Source organism: Andrena cerasifolii, chromosome 4, assembly GCF_050908995.1.
Source record: "Andrena cerasifolii isolate SP2316 chromosome 4, iyAndCera1_principal, whole genome shotgun sequence".
In the NCBI taxonomy this organism is placed as follows: domain Eukaryota; kingdom Metazoa; phylum Arthropoda; class Insecta; order Hymenoptera; family Andrenidae; genus Andrena; species Andrena cerasifolii.
In genome coordinates, this window is record NC_135121.1 from 11,848,135 (window position 1) to 11,860,895 (window position 12,761).

At 46.9% G+C, this 12,761-nt stretch overlaps 1 protein-coding gene across 1 annotated transcript in view; it reads right to left on the bottom strand.

Annotated features, from left to right (window-relative positions):
* Positions 1–12,761, bottom strand: part of Amon (prohormone processing protease amontillado) — a 39,533-nt gene that overhangs the window by 6,704 nt on the left and 20,068 nt on the right. The window contains exons 6-8 of the mRNA XM_076810019.1: positions 10,621–10,885; positions 6,573–6,785; positions 128–228 (exon numbers count right to left, since the gene is read on the bottom strand). Coding sequence (XP_076666134.1) covers positions 128–228; positions 6,573–6,785; positions 10,621–10,885 — 579 coding nt within the window. The remainder of the gene's footprint in view (positions 1–127; positions 229–6,572; positions 6,786–10,620; positions 10,886–12,761) is intronic.

The window sequence follows — 12,761 nt, forward strand, 5'->3', positions numbered from 1 at the left end:
CAAGCGACGCGAGCGAAAAGCTGCCGCGAGTTTGCCGCGAACTCTTACGAGGGCGGCATGGAAACGCAGGAGATCAAAGAGCTCCTTTTGCCGGGGGTATGGTATTAAAATCGGTTTGGAAACTCACTTAGCTTCGAGAGCGAGGGCGAACACTCCAGCAGCCTCCGGCGCAGCGGCTGAGGTTCCGCTGTGCGTGGTCGTGCATTTACCGTACAGATCGGTAGTGGCCTGAAACAAGAAGCACCGTGTCGGCTGGGATTAATTGCAAGTAAGACGCTTATTTAGCGAAAGGGAGTATTCGCTGCTTCAGAACTCTATGCGCCTAGTTACGAAACCCTCCGCTATTTGCATGTTAATGACTCCAAGGGACAGTTGGAATTGCAATCACGATTCCCTAAAAGTCTTGTTCGTTAACTAGCTTCCAGTGCGTTCTTTGAAACAGCTTAACGGGACTAGGCAGTAGAAAAATCGATTTTTTTATTGCATTTTCCGAAAGTACTATCCTTTCTGAATAAAATGCCGCTTGGTTGATAGTGAAATTCGTAAAATTGTAGATTTGGCAGCTAAAAACGTCAAGTGGTAACCTATAGCGTCGTTACTCTTCATTTTTTCCTGATTGCGAACGAATTGAGGTTCAGATCGACTTGGGAAAAATTACGGGATGTGTAAAACATGTGCCATTTCGGGGCAAACCTCTTATAGGGTCCGTAAAAATAGGAGATTTTCATAAAAAAATTAAGAAGTCACCGGATTTTTGTAGCGCATAAACAACGATGGTCTGGGTTAAAAAAATTCGGTGACTTCTTAATTTTTTTAATGAAAATCTCGAATTTTTACGGACCCTATAAGAGGTTTGCCCCGAAATGGCACATGTTTTACACGTCCTGTAATTTTTTCCAAGTCGATCTGAACCTCAATTCGTTCGCAATTAGGAAAAACATGAAGAGTAACAAATATTCGAGAAAAACGCGTTTAAAGTTTCTGAGCAAAGGCGACGCTATAGTTTTCCGCTTGACGTTTTTAGCTGCCAAATCTACAATTTTGCAAATTTTACTATAAACCAAGCGGCATTTTATTGAGAAAAGATAGTACTTTCGGAAAATGCAATAAAAAATCAATTTTTCGACTGCCTAGTCCGCTTAAGTAGCGAAACTTCAGTAGCTAGATCTTATTCGAGAGATCCTCAACTAACAACCCTAATAGGACCAACACTTTCGTACAGGGTGTATAAAAAGTAACGGTCACTCTTGAACAGAAAATTGTTACAGGTTACGCAACAGTTAGTGGCTTTCCTTCTTTCTTTCTTTCTTCCTTCCTTTCTCGCAAGTTTTCTTCACAAACGTCTACCGACTGGCAACTGCAGATTCAACTCTGAAACCGATTACTTTTTATACACCCTGTACCTTCTTACGTATACCTTTGAACTTCCAACTTGAACTGATCCGCGCATCTCGACGCAGTTTCCCTCCAGGACGTTTCAACTGAACTTCGCGGTAATTGATCTTTACGCCCGCGAGCCGATCTAAGGAACGATCGCGAGCAGATCGAGCCGATTAACGCGACTGGACGCGGCAACTCCCACAGGCGATTAAACCTACCACTGCCGAACGGTGTAATTCCATCGAGCGTAACCGCGCGTGTCCCGTGGATACTAGCAAACTTTCCACATCAAAACTTCGCTTCCGGTCGCGCTCAGTGGCGATAAAACCGCGATAAAACGTGACCGTAAGCGGCGTTACCTGCGCGTGGTGAACGCGTGCCCTCATCCCCGAGCATTGTGAAAAATTGCCCGACGAGGGATGCAGTCTTTCACCGCCCGTTGCAGTTTCCCCGGGAAACGTTCGTTACACACCGACGCGGTTTCACGTGGATTTATGAACGATTCGCTAAGCTCGACGTGATGCGGCGAAAGAAGATGCAACGCGAAGGGAAACGGGTTCGTCTTTTCTGGGACGGTGAAGGTATGAATTCGCCGCGTGCACAGGTTCAAGAAAGTTTTTGTTGAATTATCCCTTGAAGGCGGTATACCCGTTTGAACCCCCGGAAAATGTGTACATTTTGTGGATTTTTTTACAAGTCAACGGCTTGATGAAGATTTTCTGTTTTTTTTACTATGTTTACATAGTATTATGAACTACTGAAAAAAAAAGTTTCACTTAAAAAAATATTGTTTTTCGGAAGTTATGCATACATATCCGAAAGTGTCTCGATTTTAGACGGCTAAACGGCGGGCCTAAATACTCGCGCTACGTTCAACCAATTCACTTCCAATTTTGCATGCAGGATCGTAATAAGATTCCACATCGTCCAACGAGGGCTTTTTTATTCCGATTCCTCGTTTATTATTTATGCAGAAAAAGGTGGCCTTTTCTCTTAGAAAAATGTAACTTTACCTTTGATCTCTCACCATTTCTTTATTTGTCAAAATTTTGCTCCTGTCTCTTGTCTCTTGAAAAATGTATTGAGGATTATTATAAAAAAATATCGATATTTTCCATTTTAAAATAAGAAGATACAACATATATGTCACTCTCACAATTTTAAAATAGCAGTTCAAGGGTCTAGGTGTTGCAGGGTTAAGACGGGGAAGTTGCAAGAGCGAGTGACTAAAGTACATATGTCTCGCCTTCACTCCCTTACGATAACACGTTTCGAGCAGGGGAAATATGGAAGGAATACGGGAGGAAGTCGAGTAAATAAAAGTGATGGGAGTGCTCCTTTTCCATTTGGCGTATAGGGGCGATCGCAGTGAAAATAAATCTTATTTAAGGCCAGTCCGTGTAATCTACGCCACGCGCGCCCGCCCCCAGCTTTCCTCCCCATTTTCTCCTCCGGTCGGGCGTGAAATTTTCGTGGTACGATGGGAGGGGGGCAGGGGAGGCTCTCACGGATCGTGTTCGCCCATAAAGTGTCGGCTGTCGAGCGCGAAAACCCGCAGGAAAATCTATCCGGAAGCGTGTGCGGCCCGGGGGCGAGGGTTGCAAAGAACGCTAGGTAACACGCAGTTAACGACCACCTTGTAAAAGGTTATTGAAAGGCGCCTCCTGCTCCACGATTTTCCATTTTCCACGATGTTCTGCCTAGCAACGTCGATGCACCCCTTCGACGTTCAAACAGCTCCTCCTTCCTCCTCCTGCACCCGACTTCAGTATTCCTATTACTTTTTTAAATAGGGGAAGGGGGCATGATGGGGAAGCTGAGCATACATGCAAAAAAATGGATAATTATATCTTTTATTTAAGTTTTTATGAATCGATATATAATTATAAGTTATTACTTTAACATTTGGTACATAATGTGAGCAACATTTAAATAAAAATTTAAAGTTAATAAACTTTAAAAAGAAAGTAATGAAAAACCATCTTGCCATGGGGTATGACGGGGTGCCGAAAATGGGGTAAGACGGTTCCCCTAAATATTTCCACAATCGATGCAAATATGAATTTCTTCTAAATTGTTTTCTTCCTACCCCTCGTACAGGAGTGGTGGGGCCATATCTTTTAAATATTCGACAAGTTCTTCCTCTTCTGTTTGCGAAAATACACTCTTAAATGGATCTAACCCAATAACCACTTCATTTCCCTGTTTCAATTTTTGGATATAACGTTCCAATGTTGTTTGTGGAAGGCAACATTCTCGAGCAGCATTCTTATACCTCATCTTGTTGCTTAAAACTTCATCTACAGATTTCTTCGTAACTTCTTTTGACCATTTTCCTCGCCAATTTTTTTCTTATATGTTCTCACCATTTTCAAATCCGAATTAAAAGTAACGAAAATTAGAATCAAATTATAATAGAGAACCATCGCTTTCCAGAGACTGGTGTTTTCTGTAAAACAAATAAAAAAAATATTGCAATTCTTAATATCGTGCATTAAAGTAAATAAAATTGAGATTATGATGTAACAAAAATAATTGACTTACCGGTTTTAAATGAATATTTATTATAAGTCCTTTTAGTACGCAAAATAAGATCCACGCAACATGTGGAGGATTTCACAGCTCTAAACCAAAGACGCGTGCTCCCCCACTGATTTTTATCAACGACCTAACTGTTACAATACCCTTCCTTTTGATACTTTCATCAAATGTCTAGCATTTTTCAATTCTGTTCTTTTTACCATACCCCATCTCACCTCGCTACCCCATCATGCCCCACCTTCCCCTACTTTTACCAAGTACTTTCTCCCATCAGGACCCCATAAACTCCCTCCACTGAAGTTGGTGCCAAACTACCCCTAACTTAGCAGTAACAAGCGTTACACCCTGCTAAGGGTCCGCGGCTACCAATGTCTACCAAGCGATCGCTGTACCAACCCCCTCGTTGAACGGCGACTTTTCAATATCGCACCCTTGCGGACCAATCAGCAAGTAATCCAACCTAGAATTCGCAATGCGTCCCGACAGGGCAGTCGTGGACAATGAGCTAATCTCGTCCGCCGCGCTTGAATAACAACGGGCCATCGCGGGGGTGGCATTCATTTCAGTCGGTGCGAGATCTCGCCCCTTCTTATCGCGATCCGCTTCGCAGCTGTGCGAACGATCCCCCCGCGTGAAATTAATACGAAATTAAAACTATCCCTCCGCCCACTGACCACCACCAACCGTGGAGCTTCTCTCTCTTCCTCTGGAAAACCAATGCGCCTCTATTTAGCCAGCTAACCACCGTTTACCAGCAATCGCGCCTTTCTCGAGTCTCCCTGCTGGCTGCGCGTCTGTAAACATCCCCTCGCGCGTTCTCAATTCTTCCGCGCGGGCAAGGCGGTGGTTAAGCACGAGCTGCCGCTGCTTCCTGCTCCCAGTACCCTACCCAACCGCGAATAACTTCACTTCAGATAGGGAGTGGAATTTACACATCAAATAACCCCTCGATCTTCTTCGATGAGCGCATCAGTCGCCTTGCGAGATGCGTATAGAGCATTAGTTACGTCTTGATCAGCGAAAGGACGTGCTTTCAGCCCTGCTCCTCGTCCCTGTCTGTCACGTACGCTCCTCCCCTGGTCCTTGACCGCCCACGCGGCTATTCGACGTCCTGAAGGGGATCGTGTGACTGGTTGCAATTACCGTTCGTTATTAATAATCTGTAGCCGGAAACACGATACTCGTTCTCGGGGCATTCGGTTCGGAGCCGCGCTCCGTCTCGAGACGCGCGTGCGCGTCCTTTTGGCAAATCAACGATTCTCCCGTGGGCGGACGAGCCGGGGGAAACCTTCTAAAATTTTCTATAATTCATGCCACGTCTACCGCGACACGATCTTCGCCACTCGGGCTTTCTCCGTCCATTTCTCCGAGGGTTTCAACTTCGTCTCCCTTGCTTGGATAAAGGCGTGGCTGCGCGTATTCGAAAAGCTCCGACCTGCTCGTTGCAATAAGAGGGCGCTCTTTGTTCCGCTGCTCGCTAATGAAGTAGCAGAGAGGTGCTTTTCTATCTGATTGGAACGCCTGGCCGTTTGAAAAATGCAATCACTGTTCGCTTCCTTTGTCCCGCGGAAATAGCCTCGCTAAATCTGTCGAGGTCTGATTATCCCGATGCTACAGAGGGATATTTAGTTTCGCATCAACGCACAAAGGGGAAGTTCCCAAGAATTTCACGTCGGTTATTCGAATCGCGCATTCTTGCAGCGCGCCTGGATTCCGGGCCCGTGTTCGCGGGGTTAATTTTATTTTTTACCTGCCTCCAACTTCGCATGCTTGCACGGCGGGGCTGGAATCCACCCCGTACGCGTTTGAAATGCTCGGATAACTGCGCTGCCTGCAGCTGCGTCGACCGACCCGGGCGAATTTCGCGAATTCGCGATGCAACATGTACCGTGGCAGTTTAAAAGCAGCTGAAAGCTCTCGGGATCAATGAAATCACGAATAAACTAAATTCACAGTGATCGTTCAAAAATCCAGGAGAGTCTAATAGCTGTGAAACGTTGAGCGATGTAAAACGCGAGGAACCAGGAGGAATTACGCCGAAAGTGTTATGGAGAAACATAATGGCGATAGGTCATCGGTTTCAAGGCGTTCGTTAATCCCCAGGGAGGAGGAAAGAGCTCTGAAAGCCCCTAATAGCAGTAACCTCAGCTCAATTAATCTCCGCGTAAAATCATCCCTGGCACAGGCCGAAAAATTTTATCACGGGGGCATAAGCGAGTTACCGCCCTCGCGATCGATACCAGCGGAAAGTTAAAGCGCCGAGAGCCTTTCCGCTCAAGCTGCTAAAAAGGCCGCTAATCCTCGGAAGGAGGGATTAACTGGATTCGAAGTTTCGTCATTTTTAAGGATTACTACCGAGGCGTGCAGAGACGGTTCGAATCACTTGGAGCACGCGACGGAAGCTTTGCACCGCTTCGGGTATAATTTGTACGTTAAAAATACTCGAGAATTTTCAAGGTATCGGCAAACCCTGCCTTAGAAGACTCAGAACTTGCGGCTAAAACTTTCGAGAACCTCGAGGGAGGTCTTCGAGATGCTAACAAACAGTCGTTAGACTAAAGTTTCTGAATCTTCCAGATTTTCGGGCAGGTTTAATTAAACTTCTGTTGGTAGTAGTGTTGAAGACGAAGGGAATGGCCATCGACACTCACCACTCCTATGTTCGGGTCTTTAGCACCGTTGCTGAACGTCGAGGCCAAGGTGCTGGAGCAGCTCTCGTCGTAATGAGCGTTCTGACCGTCGTTGATTGCACTGTTAATGCTGACGGTCCACATACTTGCTGCGTAGCCATCGCAGTTGCAATCGTCCTCTCCTCCCCCGTCGCCGGACGCCCACACGTAAATGTTGCCTAGCCCACGTCTCCCCTGTGAAACAGAAATTTCTCTTTAACAATCGACAATGGTAATGGGTAGCCTTTCACGAGCGAAACGTATCCAAAAAACACAACGGGAATGACAAGAGACGTTCCTCTTCGAAGCTAGAACTCTCGGAAAGTAGAATAGGTGCTGTAATGGTCAGACGTTTCATATAAATCCCCTTTAACGTATCCAAAAAACACAACAGGAATGACAAGAGACGTTCCTCTTCGAAGCTAGAACTCTCGGAAAGTAGAATAGGTGCTGTAATGGTCAGACGTTTCATATAAATCCCCTTTAACGCGCCGTTATCAAAGTAATCCGAAGAAATAGCACCAGTACTCCCCGAAATTCTAACTTTCCCTCCTACTTCGAGTTTATATCCTCGTTACCACCCCTATCCTCGAGGAACATCTGTTGCTGACTGTCTATTGGCATCACGTAACGATCTGTCATAACTCGAGCACGTAACGATCGGTTGTTAAGGAAACTTTCCGAACAAAAGACTGTGCTTCGCAAGTCCGATGTGGTACAGCGATTAGATGTTGGGGTATTTCCGTAAATAGAAACAGGACTCGCGAAAATGGTAGCTCGTCGAAGAATAAACGCGAAGTAGCCAGGAAAGAGTGAGCAGAGGGAAGCTGTGTACAAAGAAAAGCCCAGCGAGTCCTTTAGAACCACAGGCGCAGCAAGTTCCATCGAAACAGAATGGAACAACGGGCAAGCGTGTACGAGCTGGCGGAGCTAATTACTCGGATAATTAGCGGTGGCCAACGTGGACAACGGCGGCAAAGAGAGCAATTAACAATTTCGAGCTATAGGACCCATCGCACACGCTGGCTCCAGCCTCCACTCGCCTCTCCAACCCCTGAATCTCTCGATGAAATCGTCGAAATTGCATACGAAATTAAATTGCCCGTGGATACGCCGGGAAACAGAAGGCAATCGGGATTCCTCCGCTTTTTCCACTCTCCCGCGGCGCCTTTATTACTCCAGCAACATTATTACGACACTCGGCGGCAAAAACGCTGCTAATAAACGTCCGCGACCTTTGCACGCATCGATCTAATTATCTCGATAATTAAATCTCCAAGGCTTCGCCGCCTATCCGATGAATTATCGGCGCTTTCGTCCAGAACGAAGGGTAGGTTGATTGGATTCGGAGCAATTATTGGTTGCCCTGCGACCGCGCGCAGAAATTTCGAAATCTCGAGCGTCGCGGTAGTTCGCGATGGGATCTGATCTCGACAAGTTCACCGATACTCTCTCTCTCTCTCTGATCCATTTAACGCACTCGCGCGAGGTACCTCTGAATTCCTTTGGAACATGCTTCGTTACTGCGCGAGCTTCGTTCGGTCTTCGTACCAGCCCTGTGTCATGCACAGTCGTTCCGCGAGAAATTCCCGGCGAGTCTACTCTACTTTCAGCTTCAATCTCCCGCTCGAGTGCAGCGGACGTGGCGCGAGTAACAGAATCACATGCAAGAAAAATTATTTCGCCCTCGAGTTTCCTGCAGGGTGGATCCTGAAAGGAGTTACGTCCGCCTCGGTGTCGTGTGCCCCACCGGGGAAAGTTACTTAACTAAACATGATCGAGGAATTTTCGGGGGGTGGCTCTAAGTGATCGATGTCATTAACATGACTGACGCACGGGAACTCCCCCATCTTGCGACACACAGAGGGTTTTCGGCGGGGGCTCGAAGGAATCGTTGGAGAGATCGATCGACGCGGAGGGTGCTCTGTTTACACTCGACTCGAGGGCCAAGTGAAACGACTTCCGCGAACGTGGCAGCTGGCAGATATTCACGGTTTAATTATCAAGTTAAGTGGTCGCCACTTCCTTACCGAAGCAAGGCTTAATCGACGATTCAACGTTATTAGCCCTCGAGCACTTTCGCCTTGGGAAAGGAAACACCGGTAATCGTGGCAATAAGCGCGGGATACGTGCAGCTAGATTTTTATTCGCTGCATTGCCTTCGGCGACGGAGGGGGAAACGACACAGTCGGGGTGCGAATTAAAGCTGGGGAAAAAGTTCAAAGAGAAATTTTTTTTAAATGCGTTTCCGCTTTCCGCGAGTGTTTCCAGAGGGAAACTGTCAAGAAGGGAAACCAGGAAAATTACGACACAGTGTGTGGGTGATGGGTTCGCATTGAAATAGAACGTGTTACAGAAACGAAGCGGAAAAAGAACGACAGATCGGAGGCTATAGAAACGCCGAAAGGGACTCGCGTGCAGGCAAACACAAGCAGCAACGCGAGGTTGGAATGCTGGTCGCGGGAGACCGGGAGGAATGTAGCGACGAAGAAGCAGTGGTCTCGAGAAACGCTTGAAAATGCGAAACCTCGAGAAACTGCATCCAGCCACTGTCAGCAGCTACCGAGGAGAATTGTTTTACTCGCTGGAGGACATACGTGGCTCAGAAGTGCGAACCCACTTTGCGCTAAGTTTTGACTTAAATCACTCGAGTAAGAGGTAATGGCGCAAATATGGGTGACACGCGAGAACGTTGATAGAACACTTGAGGGTTGCTAAATGAAGGGTTCGTGGAAAGAGAATCTTCTGAAACAGCGAACCTCGAGGAAACAGTGAAATAAGCTGGCACCAAGAATCAGTTCTCATAGGAACTTCAGCTGAGTAACCAGAGACAACGATGAAACCACAATAGCAGCGTTTATATAATGGAAGCTGACTCTAATTCGGTAACCATCCGCTATATTTCACTTTGTTTTCGCAACACAGAAACAAGTGGTATCCAGTTCGCGAACAAATCCACCGCGGGATCGAATTTTTGCTTGACAACGGAACTGCAGAGTGCAACTATGACAGCTGAAGAGGATACATGCAGCAATCGTTCCTCGAGGGAGGCTGATCAACATAAAAATTAAACTTGCTGGCTTCCATAAAAGTTTCGCCCCCTGGACACGTGGATCTCCCTCTCGTGAGAAATCAGGACGCTACCGAGCACCGCGCGTAAAGGTCAGCCGGGTTTTCACGTCAAAACTGAAATATAGCCAAGACAGGCTGGACAATGGGGAGGTACCGGCCAGGGACCACGCAGCGTTTTTATTTTCCAGGAAACATGTTCCTTTTAAGATCGTATGGCAGAGGTTTTATTTGCAATACCGTTGGTAGCTGAAGACCGAATAAATCACGCGATCTCGCCGGATGCGTTCGGAGCGTGCTGTGAATGCTGATGGAGCTCTCATGGAACATGTTTTATGGCAACCATTCCATCGATTCGTTCCCACTAAACTTGCTGTCCAATCAATCAAAAACTAGTAACGTAGAAAGTTACCAACCCTCGAAATGACAAAAAATTAGTTAAAAATTAGTTAAAAATTACCAACCCATAGAACAACTCTTACGTTATACAATTTATTAAAACTACCAAGGCATAGTTCCATTTTAGGCTTAAGCAACAAGAGTTGCAGAGAATTTAAAGTAATATTAATTATACTACTCTGTATTAAACAACCCATTAAAAAGCATTGCAAGTGAATAACAAGAAATAAAATATACCGAATAGAAATGAAGCTGCTTTTCTCTGTTCCAGATCATTGAGGGTTGGTAGCTCCCTGCATAACTAGGCCCACGTGTTCCTTGAATCCTAACAAATTCGAATGACGATTTAAAGTTTAAAATTGCGCGAATCGAATTGCCATGCCTACTACTGCCTCTCGAAGGCGGGAGCTCGCCCCCGGAGTCTCGAGTTCGGGCCAGAAACAGCCGAGAGCGACGATTCAAGGCGCCAAGGTTAACCTCCACCCTTAAGAGCGGCCCGAACCAAGGACGGTAAGAAGATGCCGCGGTCGAGGTGGAGAAAAAACGTGACACTGATACGCACCTCGTTAACTCCTCGCACGATTGCCCTCATCGTGGCGTTTCGCGGGCCGTCCACGGTCTTCCCGTCGTCCGTCGGCCCCCAGGACGCGCTATAAATGTCTATGAGGTCAGGCTCGTGTCCCATGCTGTTCGCCTCGATCAGGTCCGTCATGTAAGGCTGATCCAGCATGCGGATCCCGGCGACTTTCGAGTCGTAAGCAACCCCAACGCCGCACACCCCGTTGTCTCGAGCTGCGGCCACCTCCCCTGCGCACCTGGTGCCGTGGCTTTCGACGGAAACATGGTTCATTAGATTTCGCATGTAAACGGGATTAGGAGCATCTGTTTTGTCGCACAGAATTAGATTTGAACCGCAGGAATCCTCGGAGCACTGTGCAGCATTCTCCAAACTCGATACGAACTTAATTTTATGAAGCTCCTCGGGGGAAGCTCCTTTCATCTGCACTTCTGTTTTACATGCTTTAAACACTTCGTTACCCCCGCCTTTGTCTACCTGGAGTTTTCATCTTTCTCTCTTAAGTTTCATAGATTTTAAAGGATGCGAAGTCGGTGGACGATGAAACCTTTTCCCTTTGTTCGCCTTTGAGCCTGATGAATTGAGGAGCTTGGTAACCCGCGATTAGCAACCGTCTTCGAATGAAAATTTATGAGTGGACAGAGCTTGAAGCGTCCGAAGGTATGCAACAGAAGTCCCACTTTGTAGCTCGGAGATTTAATGAAAATTTCATAGCGCATGCCCTGCGAACGCGTACAGCTCGACCACGGGAGAATTACCAAAGACGTCTGCCATTTATTCACCGCGTTATTGGTCTGCGAACGATGGCTCGGAACAGCTGCGTTCCCAGTTACACATCTGGTGCCACCGTTTTAACAAGCACCACAAATGGACCGCGACGAACACTATTTTATTGTAAAATTTCTGGTCGAGTTTGTGACAGCTTTGCCGTGGATCAGCGAGTTTCCACGTTCTGATTGGATTTTAGGGAGCCTGGTGTAGTGGGTCGAAAAAATCGATTTTTTTGCATCGCCCGTCGGAAAAGATTTTTTCCGAAGAAGCGTACCACGTTCTATATCTATGTACATATGCGATAAAAAAGCTTAAAAAAAATCTGAGTATTACTTGAAACATACCTTAATATGCAGGCAAAACGCCAGACAGTATAAGCTTAAAGTTTTTGTTAAATAAATTCCCGAAAATGCCGTTGAAAAGCGGGCAGTTATACACTAAGAATTTTCCCAATTTTCGTTCAGCGAATGTATCGCCTTCTTTTACACCCCGTCGAAGGATTCCCACGATCACTCAAACTCGTTGATTCCCTTATCTATTCCCCGCCCTCGCCGTACAAATGATAACGGCGCGCTTCCTCGAGAAAAGCGACGGGGGCGTTCCTCAAAGGAGTATGGCATAGCCATTTTCCTGCTGCTCCTCACGGAATCGCGCGGAACGAGGTTACAGTTCGAAACTTGCTCGCTAAGCGAGGAGCAAACGAGTAGGGAGCACAAAGCCCGCAACTGAAAGTTCCACCGTGGACAAAGTGGATTCCAAGAGGGGTGCAGGGATTCGCGATTTTACCAGCGACAATTCGAAACGAGCTACTTCGCCGAGCGAGCTTCGTCGCCCGCCCCTGCGTTTCTTTCATCAGTAACGGCCGAGCTTTACGTGCCTCCCTTTATTACGACGTTCCGATTGGACCCATAAAAATCGAGAGACGGAGCTCGTAAAAGGCGTGAGAAGCTCTTGATGGGCACGCGCCAGCGCCGAGGCATCGAGACGATCGCGAGAGCCTCCTCTTCCCACGCGTCTGCAAGCGCGTACAGGATAAGTAAATAAGTCGATTAAGCCGAGGTCACGGTGCAATATCGCGGATTAACTGATTCCTTGGGAATCTTCTGGCCAGGAAGCGTTTTAATCAATTCTACGGCCCTCCCCTCGACGGGCTTTCCTGCCCCTTCGTTAACCGTGAAATCGAGTTATAACTGCGCTCGGTTTGACGAGAGATTCGTTAACACTCGGGAGGATCCGATGGAGCGTTCCGCAGGCTACGGAAACAATCGCCTCCAATTTGTTTCAATGCGAGAACAATAATTGGATTGCGAGGAAGAAATATCAGATTCCGTTGCCGGGGAGACTGCACGGCAGAC